This window comes from Gallus gallus, chromosome 1, assembly GCF_016699485.2.
Source record: "Gallus gallus isolate bGalGal1 chromosome 1, bGalGal1.mat.broiler.GRCg7b, whole genome shotgun sequence".
NCBI classification, from domain to species: domain Eukaryota; kingdom Metazoa; phylum Chordata; class Aves; order Galliformes; family Phasianidae; genus Gallus; species Gallus gallus.
This window is the reverse complement of record NC_052532.1, coordinates 155611692-155631933: the sequence shown is the minus strand read 5'-3', so window position 1 is coordinate 155631933 and position 20242 is coordinate 155611692. Positions and strand designations below refer to the sequence as shown.

Here is a 20242-nt window from a genome sequence, read left to right as displayed (position 1 = left end):
AGTAAGAGCTGTAGATGCTTCTTGCTGTGGAGCAAACAATCTGCTTATTCTGATGCTTTAAAAGAAGATATACTCTGTGATGTAACTCCCAAATTGCAAATGTTGAACGTTCTGTCGCAACCCCATCTCAGTCCTACTTAACATCAGTTTGAAGCCTTCCCACTCCCCAGGCTTCAGTGTGAACTCCTGAGAACACGTTAATATTGAAGCTGGCAAGTAGCACTCATTAGTGTGGTTTATAAAAAAAAGGCAAACACTGACTTTTGGTGCAGTTAGGGAATGAATTATAAAGGAGCTCCGTTTATGAATGAGAATTTTTAAGTATCTACCAAATAGGCAGAAAAAAAAAAATGCCTGAAATAATGCATCACCCGCAAACTGCTCCCATCAATTCCTACACGGTCAATATTATGGGTATTCAATGGCTCACAATGTATCTTCCTACCCAGGGCAGGGTGACCAAAGCGGTTATACGTAACAGAAAAGAGCCACATTTAACTCCACAAGCAATAAATTATGGTGGAATTAGGGTCCACTTTAAAGGCAATTCTAATTAAGTGTTAAGAATTTCTAATTAACGAGTTTCAAATGTCAACAGCACGCGCTGCTCACCGATTCTAAGTGAAGCTGCTATTCCTCAAACACATTTGATGGAAATTGTACTGCACGTGAACAGTTATGCCAATAATTAAAATATCTGCCTAACTTTGAGATTAAAGAACATTTTAAGTAACTACGGGTATAGCCATGAAAACAACAGAAAAAAAATCATCAGAAAAAGAGACACTCAGCTAGCATGTAAAGCTCCACAATAACAGATGTTTGCACTTTGATTATGGCACCCTTAAAATTCAGAGATACCACATTTGTTGTATGGAGTCAATCAAACTGGGTACATAAAATAAATAAATGTGTGTCTCCGGGGGAAAAATAGATGCATAACTTGTAACACATCAGTTAGCACGGAATTTTGTGATACCCTGGAAAAACTCAGGGAGCAACGAATGCTACAGCCAACGTTTTCTTTGACAGGATTGAAGGGTAAGTCTGCTGGGAAGGAGCCGCAGGAGCTCTCCAATCCAACCTCTGGCCTTAAGCAGGGGCAGCTGGGAGCTCTTACCAGGTTGCTCAGGGTGATGCCCAGTCAGGCCTTAAAACTTGCAAGGATGGACATGGAACAAACCCTGTGGGCAAGCTGCACCACTGACAGCAAATAAGGTTTTCCTCATAGCCTGAACCTTCCTCCTTCCACCATTCCCCTTCCCCTGCAGTCAGCGCCCTCCAGCTGGGATGCAACCAACTGACCGCAGCCCTCTGAGCTGATACATCCAGCTCAGCTTTGCGTGTCTGACTGTGCCCCATTCCTGCTGCACTTACTGTAACTTGGATACAAGAACATTGCTGCAGACAGCTGGAAGCCTCGCAGAAGTTGAGATGAACAGTTCTCACTTCCCTTGCCCACTACTCCAGTCACTTTATATCACAGAAAGCAAGACAGCAGCTCGGGCATGCATCACCCTCGGGTGATTCCATGCTGACTATTTCTAGTCATCTCCTCATTCACGGTGCCCAGAAGCGTGGTCCCAAAGGACTGACTCTACGATTTTTTCTGTGGACAGAAGGAAGGCCAACTATCCCGTAGCTCTTATTGTTTCTGACACTCCCTTCAAGTCTGAACTCACACTGAGCTTTGGCTTTCCTGGTGCTGACCTTTGCATGCCTGCACAACATTTGTGCTCATTCTTTGCAGCCTATCCCTGCTTCTCCCTCCTGTGATAATGCTATTTTAGCACCAAAATTCAGCCATTGGAAGTCCACTTGTCTTATGACCTGCAAAGGGATTAATAAACAATTGGACTTTTCTTCTACAAACTTGTTTTTCCAAGACATATTAAGCACAAAAATAAATGTGCAAATTCTGGCTACAAATGTATTTGCGCCCTAGATTTTTTGCAGCTCTAAATTATGGGTTTCCAGTACCCATACTCAAGACTGAATTTACATTTTTCTGGTAGTACCTGGTATGGGTCACTATCAAGAAAAGGACCTCAAATCAGGAGGGTCACTGTCTGAAATGCATCAGTGCTGTTTTGCAGCACTTCACTCCCAGTGATTCACTGCAGAAGCAAATGAGACCATCACCAAAGCTTGGCATGGACTTCAAATGATACCTTCAGTGCCCACTTTGTTTTCCTCAGTCATCACAGAATCACAGAATGGCTTGGCTTGGAAGGGACCTCAAGGATCATCAAGCTCCAACCTCCTGCCACAGGCAGGGCCCCCAACCTCCATATCTAATACGAGACCAGGCTGCCCAGGGCCCCATCCAACCTGGCCTATGAACACCTCCAGGGATGGGGCATGAACCAAAATGTTGTGAGCTACTGTTATTTTCACAAAGTTCACCAAGCCATACAATACACCATACATCTCTACCATTGCTGTTCAACACTAGCTTGCAACAGAGGTGCTCTTTGTAAATGCATTTGACAGAATTGTGTGCGACTGTTAAATGTGCCCCTGCTGTGTCTTTAAATCCTCATTAGTGTTCTTTAAGTCAGTGCACCTGATTATACATCGCACAGCAGGAAGATCTAACAAACTATTGTTATTTGAATTATCTTTTTATAACCTAGCATCTCATTCCCATTAAAAATGTATAGTGACCTTACCCATGTCAAGGCTTTCAAGAAATAAATAATGCACTGAGATAATTGGTTGTTTGCCATCATACATAGTCTTTATTGCGTGTCAAGCCCTGAGTCATACTAATATATTTAACGTTTCTCATTAGAACATAATAGGAAATTGTGCCTGTATAAATCACATATTTATTCCCAACACGTGGCTCCGTTACACTGCGTAAAACGATGGAAATGATTTCCTACCTACACCAGCTATGTCTTGTGTCGAGTAAAATGTTTCTATTAGATTTACTTTGTGCCACCAGAACTGGATGGGTTAAGCTGCTCGTATTTTTAAGCAATGATTTCTACACGGGCGCAGAGTGTTATATGCACTGAAATGTGTACCGCATCCGTCTGAAGAGACCTGGACCACCAACATTAATATTGTGACAAACTGCCAACATCATCATTCTGGATGCTGAAATTGAGTAAACATTGTTAAATTATTCTAACCACTAAAATCACAGCCATAGTGGTTTCACCAGCAGCATTATCAGATGCTGAATGATGCAGGACACAAATCTAAACAGTAATTCCCTCAGTCAACACAGATGATTAACAACAGTGCTTTCCATATAGAAAACTCATGGCAAGTCACTGGGTTATACATATGAGTAAAATAGATCTTTAAGGGAAATACGGTTTTTCTTAAAGTCACTCCTCATAAGGCTTAAAGAATTAAAAACGAATTAAAGAAGGCTATAAGAATGTATGTCAGGTACCCAACTCATGTTTTGTGATGGAAAGAACCAAAGTTGTGTTACTGCTGGGGACACTCTGGCACAAAGCAATCACAGGGTCTCCCTCAACCTTTTCATAGAATCACAGAATGGCCTGGGTTGAAAAGGATCACAGTGATCATTGAGTTTCAACCCCCCTGCTATTGGTTGGTGCAGGGTCACCAACCACCAGACCAGGCAGCCCAGAGCCACATCCAGCCTGGCCTTGAATGCCTCCAGGGATGGGGCATCCACAACCTCCTTGGGCAACCTGTTCCAGTGTGTCACCACCCTCTGGGTCAAAAACTTCCTCCTAATATCCAACCTAAACCTCCTCTGACTCAGTTTAAAACCATTCCCCCTTGTCCTATCACTATCCACCCGCACAAACAGTTGTTAAACTGTTCAACTCCCTGTGCGTATGTGTGCACATTATGTATGTGGTGGTATACTTCATATAGTCTGAAGACACTGATAAATTCTGCGTTTCAAAAATTATAGAAAAAAAAAGCACAGTAATTATAGCTCCTGTTTGGTGCCAGGAACAATAATAAATTATCCGCTATTAAGAGCAAATTGCGCAAGTCTGACTATCATCGTTTATCCCTGAGTTTAAAATAGTCTCTGCACTATAATTCACACTTTTTTTTTTTTGTTTTAAATAATGACTACACTTTGTGAACAGCCATTTGTCTGAGAAGAAGTAGGGAGAGAAATTTGTTTCCAACCTGAAAGCCTACTCACTGATTCAGTGGATTATATTTGTTATTCGAAACCAGTAAATTAGGTATTTACCTGACTACACCCAAACTAGCTAAATAAATAAATCACTTTGCTGATCTGAGGAGTAGTTCTGAGCAACTACTGAACTAATTGGCTATATCTCATTACGAAGCCCGGTAACATCCTATTCAGGCAAAGCAAACTTTTTAGAATAGGTTAGCAAATAATCCTTTACATTTTGGGCATCGTCAGCTGCCATACACTTTAACATAAGACAAAGGTTTATGCCTGAACTGCAGAACTGTACTGTAATTCTGCAACTTGGACAGTAGTCACGTACTTTACATGCCAATCATCTTGAAGAGCCTACAGAGAGGTCAATAACTACTATCTGTGCAGGTCTAAATCTCGGCTGGCTACATGGATCATCCCACAGTGTTCTAAGCCATCCAAGACGATTCAGACTGAGCATGCCAAGCTTGACATCTCACTGTTGAGAATTATGGGCTCATCACGTTGAGAGTAGTAAGTGATCTTGAGCTGCAATCTCAGAAGAAAGTAAGGGACGCAGGCACTTCTATGTTACAACATCACAATAAGCAGCAGATGTTTTATCTTTTTAACCCTTTAACATTTTTTAAACTTCTGAAATTTTCAAAATGAAAGCCTTGGGAACTTTACCTAAAAGAGCATCGGTTTAAATAGCAACCATAGCCATGCTTGTCACCACTTAGGTTCCTTAGCAAATGCAGCATTATCTCAACCACATGTGAAAAACACATTTTTATCTACATCTCACTAGGTAAGATGTAGGCAAATACCTTTAGGCCTATGTTTGGAATAGAAAAAAGAGGCATCTCCCTGAGATTAACGTATTATTTTGTACACCAATCCTTCATACAACATATCTATCAGGAACAACTGTAAAAAGGAAAAACCGTACTTATAATGTATACCTATCTCAAGGAAGGTACCAAGAACTGCGGCATGTGGAAGCTCTCACAGTTGCAGGATTCCTTCAGACACCACGACTCTTTAGCAGCCTCTCCCCTCTGTCTTTGGGTTCTTGTATTATACAACACACTGGAAGGTCTAGAAGATGAAGTCAACTCTTCCCTTACTCACCTTGCGCCTATCATACTTAGAATTTTAACATCGTTCTGAGAATCACTACAGACACTTTAAATCCCATATGCCTTGAGTGATCTTTTATTTATTTACTCTGAAGACCCCGTGTGGGAGAATTCAGAGTCACAGCAGTGGAAGAATGTTTCAAAACACTTTGTAATGCATTCTGTCACTGTAAAACACTCATTGGTCTCTGATCCCATCAGACTACCACATGGGTGGACCCCAGCAAATATAAACAAGTGCCCTCCCTTGCAGTAACTATCACTGATAAGAACTTGTGATTAGACAAAAATAACCAGTTTACTAGAAATCCAGGCAGAAAAATAAACTGTGAAAAAAAAATATCTAACTTTGTACTTGAATTGATAAATAATAGTCACTATCCAGCATCCAAAGTAAAGTCAACAGAACTAATTTCAGTGTGCACTGCAGAATTAAAAATGGAGTACATCGTATTTAGTAGATGCACTAGGGATTGTCAGTCACTGTCGATATCAACAACAACAGTAACTAATCTTGTTGTCAGAACACTGCATTCAACAAACTTCTTTTTTTTTTTTTCAATGGCCTTCCTACTGACAGCAAGTGGTATAATATTAAGCAAATAAATGTGTGTTTCTGTACAACGCGATATGATGAATTATTTACCCAGACTTTTCAAAAAGTAGCAGCGGTTGATGCCAGATTAATACAAGAGGATTCTTAAAGCTGCATATAGCTCACAGAAACCAGAAACTAAGGACATCATTCATTGTTTTGGAAACTTGCTACGCCCAACAGTAAATCTCTTCCTTCTGGCAAATGTGGTAAGTAGCCTTGATACATAAACTTGTTACAGATCAAAGAGTGATGGCACATACATATTCAGAGTAAAACAGAAGGCAAACTCTTGCCTGAAGCCAAATACGTAGTTGAGAAGCACACAATGAGCTGAGTGCTATTATTACCATCTACATTTAACTAATGTACTTTTTCAGAATTCCCTTCATTCATATTCCACGCTGAAAAGATACCTTCAATCAAGGTATGAGGGAAAAAAAAAGAAAGGAACAAACAAAAAAACAACCACACTACTCAAAATGGGTGAACGGGTTTGAGTAAATTAAAGCCTGAAACCTCTTGATGTTAATGATGCCAACTATATCCTGGGCTGCATTAAAAGAGGAGTGGCCAGCAGGGAGAAGGAAGTGATTGTCCCCTTCTACTCAGCTCTTGTGAGGCCCCATCTGGAATACTGCCTCCAGGCCTGGGGCCCTCAGTACAGGAAGGACGTGGAGCTCTTGGAGAGGGTCCAGAGGAGGGCCACTAAGATGATCAGAGGGCTGGAGCACCTCTCCTGTGAAGAAAGGTTGAGGGAACTGGGCTTGTTTAGTTTGGAGAAGAGAAGGCTCTGGGGACACCTCACTGTGGCCTTCCAATACTTGAAGGGAGCATATAAATAGGAAGGGGAATGGCTATTTACGAGGGTGGATAGTGATAAGACAAGGGGGAATGGTTTTAAACTGAGACAGGGGAGGTCTAGGTTAGATATTAGGAGGAAGTTTTTCACTCAGAGGGTGGTGACACACTGGAACAGGTTGCCCAAGGAGGTTGTGGATGCCCCATCCCTGGAGGCATTCAAGGCAAGGCTGGATGTGGCTCTGGGCTGCCTAGTCTGGTGGTTGGTGACCCTGCACATAGCAGGGGGGTAGAAACTCCATGATCATTGTAGTCCTTTTCAACCCAGGCCATTCTGTGATTCTACAATTAAATTTAAAACATCTTCCCAACATAAACCACTTCGAAATTACAAAGGTTCTGTATTTTTTGAGATTACTGTTATTGCCACTATAGAAATAAATAGTAGGTGAGCTTGATTTATAAATGCTTTCCATATACTTAAATACATAGCTGTTGAGATAATTACACAACCTCTTCCAAGCCTCTTTTATCAAGCCGTGACTTATCAGTAGATAGTATATTTTTACTGTGTAAAAGCCGTATTTTCACAGAGAGATGCACATTCACTTGTCATTCCTAAAGAACTTTACATGCACTGAATAAGACAGTATGTTTGAAGGATCCAGATTATTCTAAAGAAAAGTTTGGCTCCTTGTACACGATCAGCCAGGATTACAAAATCTCTGACTCTCTTTCTGCATATAAAAAAGATTATCCTTGCTCTCTGCAGAGATTATTAAGGCAATTCACTTGTTTTACATTCAGTGATAGAATAAACTTCACTGTCATGCAGCCTGGAGCTCCCGTATCTCATCCATTATGTAAATCTCCACAGAGTAGTTCAGCAAACATCATCTCAGTACCACTGCACTTAATAAGACTACCTACACATCTAAGTTAATTTTCATTTTCTTAAGACCAACAGAAGCTCTTTATTTCTTAATTTGCAAGACAGAGTCTTACCATCATCTGCCCTCAAACAACAACCACCAAAGCCCAAGCCCACACAGTTTTAAACACAACTCAGACTTAAATCCAAACACATGTGTTTTGGGGGGTCACCTCCCTAAAAGACAGAAAAAATAAAACAAAGGCAGAAGCATTGGGATTGCTTTGAATCTCACTATTTCTAGGACAACATCTTTTTTGTTGTTTTAATTCCACTGGATTTTTTGTGAGTTTTTTTTTATCTGTTTTTTGATAATACTGAAGTTTCTTGTCTGCTTTTCAATAATACTGAAATGTTCTTATATGACGCAGGAATTCAGGCAGAGAGCCAGTGCATCTGTACATATGTTCAAAAGCTAAGGCCTTTCTCTTCAGTTGAGCTATGCCCACACATCCCTCACATCTGACTGCAGAAATCACAGCTGTAGCAGACTGCTATCAAACTGAACTGAAGCAGTAACAAAAAAATCTAGCTAAATAGTGAAGTTCAAAAGAAGGTGACAACCTCAAAAGCAGAAAACTTGCCCTTTCATGACTCACCACTACACCCATGAACAAGAAAGGCTTAATGAATCACCAAGACTACATCTGACTTGCCGTGTGGGAAGCATACAAGCAGGTCAACACTTAGATTAATACCAGGAGCTTATTTTCTCTTTTAGACACATGTCCTTGGGTACATGAAATACCACATTCCATACAATCATTATTCAGGTCTGTGAGCAGTGGATATCAGTATTAAAATAACTGCCTTCTCCTTACGTGCAAGCTATTGAATTCTAATGCATTACTCCATGCCTTCCTGTGAGAAATGACAAATTGCATTGTTTGATGTTATTCTCCCCATGTCATGCCACAAATATACATTTATTTCTAGCATTCAGCATTTATTGCCAGATAGGTAGGAAAGGGAAAGCAGTAAAGTACATGTAGTATTTCCATTTCTGTTTCAATGTTTCTTAATCAGTATGACTGTTCAGACCAAGAACCATATTTTTTCCCTTCTCACTGAGAACTAAAGATTAACTCCAAATTGCAGTTAGCTGTGCTGCTTCATGATACTGAAAAAAAATAAAAATCCCTCAATAGAAGTATTCTTATTTTCCAGGTAAGCACTTAAACTCTGATAACTAATGACTGGAAATGGGCAATTAAGAAACAAGGAGGAATTACATTCTGTAGAAGTCTGGTTTCAACTTGTTTGATTTGATGGACAATGCCCAACTGAACAGTATTCAGCTTCTTGGAAACAAAGAACCTCAGAGTATGAATTTAAACATTTTTTCTCTCTACTTTGGTAATTTGTGTTGTGCTTCTGAAAATATATCAAAATGGTCTTGTCAAACTGCTTGGAAAGTAAATGCCTTGTGCTTCTCTCTCTGGAGTACTATAAATTTAGTCATTATTAGAATTAGTATAATTGTTCTTTAAGTGCTCTAGGAATAAAAGGTGAAATGAGCTAAGTGGCTGCTCTTTCATTCCCATGAGGACGTGTTACAGCAGAGAAGTCAGAATACAAGAGCAGGGATGCTCAGTGATGCCCTGAAAACCCACGGACTAGAGAACAAGTCTTGCAAAGCAGAGCCCCCTATGCTCACAATGTCTGGGCTGGAACATTTTTCAGGCAGAAGACGACTTTTCTTACAGGGAGAAAATGGGAATCCAATGGGAAGAACTGCCCTCTGGAGATGCCTACTGCTGCCTGTCAGCTCGTGGATGACAAGAACCTTCAGCAAAATCACTGAGTTAAAAGTGAAAGGATCCAGGCATTTGCAATCCAGCTCCCTGTGGACTCTGTCCCATCACTTACGACAAGCCTTCATCAGGAGCAACAAGGGTTTAAGAACTGAAGTAGCTGGTTTGAAAACAGCATGAAATACAGATAGAAATGCAGAGTGCCACCCCAGCTGGTAGGCCTCTGCGGCACTCCCCCAGCAGAACCACCAGCCTATGTCTCCATCAGCAAGCACCACTGTGCAACAGGAAAGGACCTCCTCAGTGAGACAGATTTTCCTGAAGACGCCCAGAGCCCATGTCTATTGGGGGATTTACTTTGGTTTAGGCCATGAGAAATCAGAGCATGTGAGATAAAGCTTTCAGGGAGCATCTCCCAGTTTAGCTCCTGTCAAAAGCAAGCCAGCATGCACAGCCCACAGCCATGCTAGCACCCACCAAATCACACAGAGACAAGATTCATGGATGCACTTCCTGATCGAAGTTACATCAGTAATACACTCAGTTCACTCTCCAGCTCCCGTCCAAACTAGCTTTCACCAAAACCCAAATGGTGAACTATGGTTTGGGGGATGGATCATTCGAGGCACATTTGGTAACCATGGGGACAAATCTGTACCAGTCTGGTCCTACCAAGCACCCCAAGTCTGTCCCCTCAAGCCACTGCACACAGCCTCCTGCCAGAGCCCACCACTTGCAGCAGACACCCTCTGCTTTCACACAGCAGCCAGATCTGAGGAAACGTTCAAGTCAAGATTTCTGAACCTGATTTTCATGCTGCTTCCATCATAATACAGTCTTTAAGATGTGTTTCAGAGACCGCATGAGGTTACAGCATCCGTTTCAGTTTCTCCCAAGAGGCAGGGACTCTGTAGTACGTCTCCTCTCCCTCTCCCAGTATCATTAACACAGCCAAGCATTTCAAAGTCCCAGAAACTGCTATTAAAGTTGTCTGCATTATAAAGCAGTCTGTCATTTTATATTCACTGGTTAGTTTTTTTCTAACTGTTCTCAGCTCCGGTTAGACTTTTCAAAGCGAAGGGTTTCTTTGGCTTTTACTCCTAAATGAATTTCAGAAGAAAACACTGAAAAAGCAAAGTTATGGTTACAGAAAGACATTCATCACAGGAAGAACTTAAGCTCAAAAGGTCAAGTAATCATAAAGCAAGCCTTACAATCAACAGTAATTAGTAATGTGATAGATGTCAACACATTTACTAACTAAAGTAGTAAGGAGACACCTATTAACTGTCAAAAGTAGTTTAACAGGCACTCTACTATACTGAGTTATGTCAAACAAATCAGACCCCTAAACACAGCTTTCCCGTACATCCACAAGTGACTATCGGGCTTATTATTGTCAGATAGCATGTTGTGGAGCGATGATCTGGGTGGCAACAGCAGGATTTACCTCTACAGTACGCTGTGATTTGGTAATCTCAGCAACACGCACTGCAAAAATAACTTGCTTATTAGAAATATTCCATAGTTTGGAATATTTGGTTGTATTTGGTTATATTCTATCAATTCTAGACTAATCACTCTCCCGGAAACTACACTGCACTGTAACATGGAGCTGCTGCTTCTCTCCGTGCCATCTTCCACAAATATTGCTGCCTTACTTTTTTAATGCAGTTCTCCACTTCTCCGGGTTACAAAAGATATTTAATAAATAGGACTGTAATTCAAGAGCCATTGCAAAGTCGATGCACCTGAATCATCCCACAGTTGTTCCAAGCAGAACAGAAACCTATGCAGCCACCAGGATGCAAACCCTGCAATACCACTGAGCAGCTGCTAAGCCAAAGACGTTTCTCTGATTCTCAGCAAAGCCTCCTGGACAGCTCTGCACTGACAACTTGAAAACACAGCCTTATGTATTATATATAAGAACCTCTTTATTTATTGATTTTACACTGAAGTTTGAGGCTTTTGTAGTAGATGAGGCTTTGACATGGAAGGCCTAATCCCCCCCTGTCCTTCCATAGCCTTTCTGAAGTTGGAGGGTACAGAAAAACCACAGCTACCTTTAACCACTACTTTGTATTCTTCTGAAGTAACACTTCCACAAATATATTCTTGTTTTGTGATACGAGTTTTAAAGCAACGGTTATGATCTTCCATAGACCTCTGTCCCCAGTCCCCATTGGCAGGGATAAAATAAAAGCACAAAAGCCTCACAATAAAAATCCAGCTTGGTTTAAACAAGGTCAGGTCACGAGTCAAACACCAAGAATGATCAGGCCTTTAGTCTGATGAACTGTTTTTACATGCATGTATGTGGGTGTGTTTTGGACACCTGCCCCAGGCCAGCTGCTGAAGAGCACTATAAACACAGCAGAACAGTGGGGAAATGAACAGAACAGAGCCAAGACCCAATGTGCTGCATGTGATCATTGTACGGGACAGGACAAGGCAGAGCATCTCTGCTTCATCTCCCTTTCCTGAATTCAAGGTTTCAGAAAAAGTAAAATTTTCCTTCCATGTTACCATTTCAGAGTCCTTTATATCTTTAAATGATTAAAAGTAAAAGCGGCTCTGTGCAATGTATATGAGTGGACCCCAGGCAACAAACACTCTGCTATCTGTTTTGACTGTTAAGCATCCATTAAATAGTAACCACCAATGGACTGCTAAGGGACAGACCTCAACAAATGCTACCCAGCAGATGAAACCCAAAGAACTTTCCAGGCTTTGTGCCCTGCTGAATCTGGCCACTGGTCATGTTCAAGTGTTTGTCTGTCATATTGTTTTATTCGAGGTATTTATAATCATAATGAATTGAAACAAAACATTAAAGTGCAGCCTCCTCACCTTAGAGTAATCTACATTGAAAAGAACATGACAGAAAGGAAAGATGGATGGCCAGTGCAAGATAACTCTCTTGAGATGAATGCCTTTTCTCCTGTTGATGCTTCTATCTGCAATCATAGTCCAATAATCCATTGAACATTGTTAGATGCGAAAGATCACTTAAGAGCAGTCATTTCCTTTCTAGGAAAAGCGTTTGCAGTAGATACAGAGGAGAAAGCAGATGACAAAAACCAAACATATTGCCACACTGCTACCAGTATTGTGACAGCAGGATACACCATGCAAACAAGAACATAAAAAACCTTCAAATATACATTAATAACAAAAATAATCACCTTTATCATTATCAAAACTCTAAAATCACAGTAAAATATAGACTGAAGTCCAACAAGATTAAACTCCATCCAAAAGGGAAGCTTCAGGGACACATCGGACAGCTCAGGGACTTGCCCAGTCTGCTGTGTGGAGTTGTGTCTCACCATGTGCAGGACTTCACACTTTCTTCTGCTGACCCCGATGAGTCTCCTGCCAGCCCATTCACCCAACCTAAACAGCAGCCCTGCCCTCACCATGTCGGCAACAAGCCCAGTGGGTAGAGAAAACTTTTGTCCAGCACGGGAGTTGAGGAAGGTGATGTTGAACCGAAATAGCTGGACAAAAGTTTTCGCTTTCTTACTAAGAGACGACACATTGGTTACATTCTCAAGAAATCAGAACTTCTCAGGTTTGTCACACGGACCTCTTCAAGAAAATAAGCAGTCGGCTCCTAACACCAATGAATTCAGTACAGTTCTATGTGTCGCATCGCATTTTTTGAGCATGACTTTAAATCATTTAGAATATCATTAAGTTTGCTCAAAGGAGCTGTCCATAAAACCACAGTGTGACTGGCAGACTGCGCCTAAGACCACTCACTGAAAAGGCAGGTCTGTTACAGTTAATCTAAGCAATTTCTTCTCCCCTCTGTCCTTAAGTTAAGCTTTCTGACCGCCTTTCAAGTCTACCCACTTCTTTCAGCCTGCAGTCTTAATGTTATGTTGCCCAGGACTTCTGGAGCTCTAGCTCCTCCCTGCCAGTTATCAAATCCCTCATCAGCTTCTACACCTGGCTCTCTTCTTTATAAATTCACATTCAATCACTGCAGACTGAAAAATGTAAATCTTAAATGTCATATGCAACAAAGAACTGAATTTCTGGATTCAGTCACTGTTACAGACAACACAGAACCATTTTAAGTTGCACACATCCAATACGCACGCATGCCATCAAGTTTATCATTCATGTTTCTTTGCTGTGAAGGATTCATCTGACCTTATTTTATGAAAAATAAAACATGAGTCCGTATTTCTTCCAAAATTGCATATATGGCTTTCAGTTATTTACATAAAAATAAATTTACACGCATCACGATACAGTTTGAGGGAGACCATCAAAGAGTTTAAAAATACCAATACAGCATACCAATGATGCAACCCAACATCTTTATATTACCAGTGATACATCAACATACTCATTCCATATCCAAGCAGCATTTTCGTAGCCATACAATAAACTCAAAACCAGGGTTCTGGGTGAAATCTTCCAGTCTCTTCCCCTCTGGAGCCAGAATTTTATCAACTGAGCTTAAAAGTGATCACAGAGAGTGCCCCTCCGCCTCTGTTGCTTAATTTTTCTGGAATCAGTCTTCACAGACAAGGATTTTTGTCTCAGACCTTGAGTTATTCCACAAAAAACACATTTGTTTTTAATGGTTCGGTTTACATGATTTAATCACGGTATTTTCTTAATCTAAAAGATTAACAGCTGGATGCAGAGCCCTACGTTTGCAAAGACTGCCAAACTGAAAACACACAATGAAATAAGGCAGCATTCTCTCCCTTATCTGCACACGTTTCGCACAGCTTCCCCATGATTACTGAAGGATATCAGAGGAACATGAGAGTAGAACTACGCTATGAAAAGAAAGAGGTCATGCCATTTCTACCCTTACTCCTGCCATCACTCCACACTGAGTCAAAATAAATAAAAGAAGAAAAAGGATCAGAGACACAGAGCTAGAAGTGCTGCATTTCTCACACAACTACAGTCTTTTCCAAGAGACATGGAAAATGGCCATATGAACTCAAAAAGCATTCTGACTTTCCCCTGGTTACAACAGCCCATCTTATGGATCTGACAGATCTTTAATTTTTTCTGCCCTGGTGTCACATCCCAGGCCAAATACATAGCATGGCCCTCTAGTCTGAACAAGTTTCTCCTCCAACACAAACATTATTACACCATGGTTGTATTGTCCTATACTGTTTTCTGGGCAGTATGTGGAGCCCACAGCATCTCTGATATCCAGCAATAACTTACTGATTATAAGAAGGTACTGACAAACTCTCATTAACTTTCTGCCAGTGAAGCATCGTCATCAACCCCCCCTTTCAGCCTGTAAATACAGAATTTTGTCACTGTCATTCTGTAAGATGCAAGCAAAGTCTCAATGGTATCAGTTTTTCACACTACCATTTGTATGCCGAGACCTCTGAGCAGGGAATTGTTTGCTCCTCCACTATGTCATCCTATCCCAAGCTATCATACATATCTGTATAGAGAGCAGCTGTGGACATGGTAGCAATTAAATCAAAGAGAAATTCCTTAAGACTTGGCATACTGGCTTTCACAGACAACAACTGCTGGTTCATATCTGAGAATACAGGCCATGATCCTGGAAAGGAATTAAGCTACAGAGTCAATAATATCACTTGTCATCTCTATTAAGGTTTAAATTTGGCTCCTGGAGGTTTTCAGGAACCTGTGGTATAAAACGCAGATGTTCTACAGATGTTTTGAAACTAAACGTTATTTCAATTGCTGTTATTTCAGGAGCTTGGGTTCAAGGACACAGATGCTTCACTCAATGCTTGTGCTCCTTGTGAAACTTCAGGTAGCTAGGATCACTGCATCTTTTAGCTATTGCAAACACCAAAAAGACTAACCCAGGAATTGAATTCTTCCATACCTAAGTCAGCTGTCAGTAAACTGTAAAACATCCGAGCCACTCAAATACTGACATAACCAAATTATCATTGTGATAAATGACAATCCTAGCCCTACTAAAATACTTTGCTCAAATAGAGCTATAAATTTCTGGTAGTCAAATGAACTTTTGGAGAACCTTAAATGCTGTTTCTTCAATTGTTCCTGCCCCTGACCAAGGTTCAAGGGATGAAGAAAACTTTCTGGGAAAGAGCTTTTCTACTATAACTTATCCCTTCTCAACACGTAGTTTCCAGAATGCCTCACTTAACGAAGTCGTTGCATTGCATTTCACTGCTCTGTGCACTGCATCTGCCACTGCGATTCGTTTGATCTGGTGCAAACCCAGGCACGGTCAGCTTTGTTGAAGCATCCTTGGTTGGCAATGGTTAACACAGCATCCCAGTCGAAGTCCGTAGTTCACAAACAGGTCAGACTGACAAATGACAAGTCCTACTGAATTCTATCGTCTTATGAAACATAACAGTAAATTCATTAAGGCACACAGGTCCACTAATAGTTTTTCCTACCCATCTACCATAGAAAACACAGGTGGTATGACATATCTCTGCATGGCAAGAAAGCAAAGCACCAAGATATCTACTAAGACATCATATCCCATTTGACTTAAATGGTATTTGTCAGTGTGGCACCTGACTGCCACACAACAATATATTAAGCTTCGTAGCCATCAGATATAACGGAAGATAACACCAATCCCATTCACCCCACATCCTTGTGAAGAAGAACAACACACCCCGTTGTGAGGGTGGCCATTCAAACACCTGATCTCTAAGGCAATACTACATCTTCATTTGCATGTTCAGGTCTGCGGCTTTTGTTTGTCTGTTTGTTTTCAGTCAGAACAGTCAGAAACTGTTGCGTTAAGCTACAGTTGCATCAAGCTAAAGTAGTCCCCTGCAGGAAAGACAATATGGCATGTGAAACTCCGACTGGTTGCTTCATCTATTCTGTTTTGTAACATACTGTAAATTTTTGATAATAGCAGTAATATGTATAATGCATAAGGCTGTAAAAATGTCAACCAACTTTTATGGCTTTCCTCTTCATATGAATATTCAGTCATCCATTCGTCCCTAGATCCACTTCAATCCTGAAAAGAAAAAAAAAAAAGAATAATTTAGTTTGCATATAATTGATTTATTTTCTTATAGGCTTATTAATTAAATTCTCAAATATTTATATATCTATAATTAAATACTGCATTATTAAGTATTTTTATATATATATATATATATATATATATATGTAAAACACAACCAGAGACTTCTGTTTCACGGTGAAATAGCTTAGAAGGACAGTAAGATTGTAAGCATTTTAAATAAAACTGGATTATTATGATAAAACTATATTGGAGAAAGCTTTATATTTCTTGTTAACAAATTATTTTATTCAGCGTCCTCAGAGTTGTTCATTTCTAAGCTGTTAGCAGTTATTCTTCAACGCCCATTATGTTCACATCAGTTTTTGTAGAGGCAAACTTTCTCAAGGTAAACTTTCCAACAGTTACCAAATGTGAATATTCTTCATTGGTATTTCTAGATGTGTTTCCCAGAAATACTACGGGAGGTCTGGATAAAAACACGTTAAAAGCCAAATACACTTATTAGTGAACTCAGGCATTAACACAGTTATTTCCTGTGGCTGGACAAGACCATCAGAAAACCCAAACACATATTAATACAATACACATTCTTTTTTTTTTTTAATGATCCCATATAATGGCCTGGGTTGAAAAGGACCACAATAATCATCAAGTTTCAACCTCCTGCTATGTGCAGGGTCACCAACCACCAGACCAGGCTGCCCAGAGCCACATCCAGCCTGGCCTTGAATGCCTCCAGGGATGGGGCATCCACAACCTCCTTGGGTAACCTGTTCCAGTGCGTCACCACACTCTGAGTGAAAAACTTCCTCCTAATATCTAACCTAAACCTTCCCATCTTAATTTAAAACCATTCCCCCTTGTCCTATCACTATCAACTGATGTAAACAGCCATTCCTCCTCCTGTTTATACCCTCCCTTCAAGGATTGGAAGGCCACCATGAGGTCTCCCAGAGCCTTCTCTTCTCCAAGCTAAACAAGCCCACTTCCCTCAACCTTTCCTCACAGGAGAGGTGCTCCAGTCCTCTGATCATCTTAGTGGCCCTCCTCTGGACCCGCTCCCAGAGCTCCACATCCTTCCTGTACTGGGGGCCCCAGGCCTGGATGCAGTACTCCAGATGGGGCCTCCCAAGAGCTGAGTAGAGGGTGACAAACACCTCCCTCTCCCTGCTGGCCACCCCTTTTTTAATGCAGCTCAGAACACAGTTGGCCTTCCAGCAATCTTCCCCCAGTTTGTATAAATACCTGGGATTGCTCCGATCCAAGTGCAGCACCCTGCACATGGCCTTGTTGAACCTCATTAGGTTTTCATGGGCCCACTTCTCCATTGCCATTCCCCCATCCACCGAAGCCATCACTCCATCATAGAAGGCCACCAGATTGGTCAGGCACAATCTGCCCTTGGTGAAGCCATGCTGGCTGTCTCAAAACACCTCTTTATCTCATATGTGCCTTAACATGGTAACCAGTAGAATCTGCTCCGTGATCTTCCCAGGCACAGAGATGAGGCTCACTGGCCTGTATTCCCCAGGTCCTCCTTTCTCCCTTTCTTATAAATGCAAGTAACATTTCCCTTTTTCCAGCCACCGGGGACTTCACCAGACAGCCATGATTTTTCAAATATGACGAAGAGCGGCTCGGCAACCACATCAGGCATCTCCTTCAGAACCCTAGGATGGATATTATCCAGCCCCATGGACTTATACACGTTCAATTTCGTGAGAAGAACTCGGACTTGTTCCACCGTTACAGTGGGACAGAAACCACTCCCCACACCCTCACCTAGAGGCTCATGGTCCTGGCAGACACGGGAAGCCTGACCACCCGTGAAGACTGAGGCAAAGCACTCGTTGAATACCTCAGCTTTTTTATGTCTGAGGAAGCCAGCTCCCCATTACCTTTCATTTCCACATGAAAATATAAAAGAAAAACGTATAATACAGAATTAAATACTCTACTCAACTTTGGGACACTCCTTCAGATTTAAGAAAAATACTGATAGAATCACAGAAACACCAAGGTTGGAAAAGACCTCTAAGATCATCCAGTCCAATCATCCACCTACCACCAATATTTCCCCACTTAACCACGCCCTTCGATACAAGACCTAAATGCTCCTTTAAGACCTCCAGGGTCAGTGACTCCACCACCTCCCTGGGCAGCCCATTCCAGAGCCTGACTACTCTCTCGGAGTTTTTCCTAACGTCCAGCCTGAATCTCCCCTGGTGCAACTTGAGGCCATTCCCTCCAGTCCTGTCACTGTTACCGGAGAGAAGAGACCGACCCCCACCTCACCACAGACTCCCTTCAGGTAGTTGTAAGAGGGTGATGAGGTCTCCCCTGAGCCTCCTCTTCTCCAGACTAAACAAGAAGCCTAATTTTTTTAAAAATTTAGAAAAATTTCAGATATCCAAAATTTAAATAATCGACAAACTCTTGCCAGAGTGTGTGCATATATCTGGACTAAAATGTTACTTATGCATTGTCTCATTTAATAATGTAAATGGTGTAAATCTGCTGTCAGAGTTACTATAAACAATCTGCTGTTATTTCTATATCATTCAAACAAGGTCATCTTTCAAACAGTAATGGAGTGCCCATTTGCTCCACATCTTATGTATCTTGTAGGATCTTTTTTTTTTTTTTTTGCTGTTGTTTAACCTCCCTTGCTGTTATCTGCATTGATCTTACGAAGCAGATTTTCTTTGGTGCACAACTAAGCCTGCAAGCTTTGGGCAGTAGTTCCTTTTTGAACACTGGAAGAATCTCCTTTGAGTTTCTAGCAGATCTTCATCCGAGTGTTCAAAAATGAGGCAAGTGGACCAGTTTTTTTATATCTGTTTTTCACTTCATTTCCTGACTAAATCAGGAAATGATTTAGTCAAGTTCTTGTAAATTAAATGTAATGAATTCAAAACTTTTCTTGTGGGGTCTCTGTCAGAGAAGGACAACACGACCCATAATTGCTTCCAGTCCTCCATGTTTTGTCATCATTACTACTTAAATACATGCAGACACGTGAATGCACAGTACACACCGGCAGTGCAACTTAGCTTCACAAAACACACAAATGCTGGCAGTCTTCTTAGGTTACTGTGGCTATGGCAATATTAAAAAACATAGATAAGAGTTTCAAAACTGCTAACACACAGCTATGTAGCTAATCACAATCATGACAATGTCTGCATTATTAAATCATGTACAACTGCCCTTTCATGAAAAAGCATACTTCTTTAGCAATAACTGCCTTTGCTTATTCATTTTCATTAAGTTTGCATGATCGACCAAGCAATGAATTGCCCATTTCCCATTTCCTTCCACATGCCACATCACTGCAGTCCCCCTCCCTAGTGCACTCCATGCTCATGGAAGTACTTCTGCATGGTCTCTTCTTTGCTAAGTACAACAAGCGCCACCATTGCAATCATCCCACAGCCCAAAACACAATCCAGGACACCCAAAATACAGTACACATGGTTTGAAGACAGGACAGGAATCAGCCTCCTAGCACTGAGATGGCCAGCAAGGGTGGCAAAGAGCACTGATGGTGATGGGCAATGCACACTCGCCACAAATTCTACACATACAGGCAAAGTAACTTAACCATGACTTTATTTAGGCTGTTTATGGGTGAAGAAAACCACAGAATCATTAAGATTGGAAAAGACCACTATGATCATCTAGTCCAACTGTCCACCTATCACCAACATCGCCCACTAACCTTAGTACCACAAAGACACTGAGAGGTAAACATCAATCTGCAAATATCTGCTCAACAAGCAGCTCCACCGTTTTGCAGCCTCATTTTCAGAAGCATTGTACAGCTTCAGCTGGAAATGAAACGACATGGAAATGTACATGAAAAACAGGGCCATCTGTCCTTGCAGATCTAATGC

At 41.1% G+C, this 20242-nt stretch overlaps 1 protein-coding gene across 8 annotated transcripts in view; it reads right to left on the bottom strand.

Annotated features, from left to right (window-relative positions):
• Window positions 1-20242, bottom strand: part of KLF12 (Kruppel-like factor 12) — a 262674-nt gene that overhangs the window by 172923 nt on the left and 69509 nt on the right. For all 8 annotated transcript variants that reach the window (XM_003640556.6, XM_040706699.2, XM_046902092.1 and 5 more), the window contains exon 2: window positions 16271-16334. In XM_003640556.6, the coding sequence (XP_003640604.1) occupies window positions 16271-16291 (21 nt within the window). In that variant the 5' untranslated portion in view covers window positions 16292-16334. The remainder of the gene's footprint in view (window positions 1-16270; window positions 16335-20242) is intronic.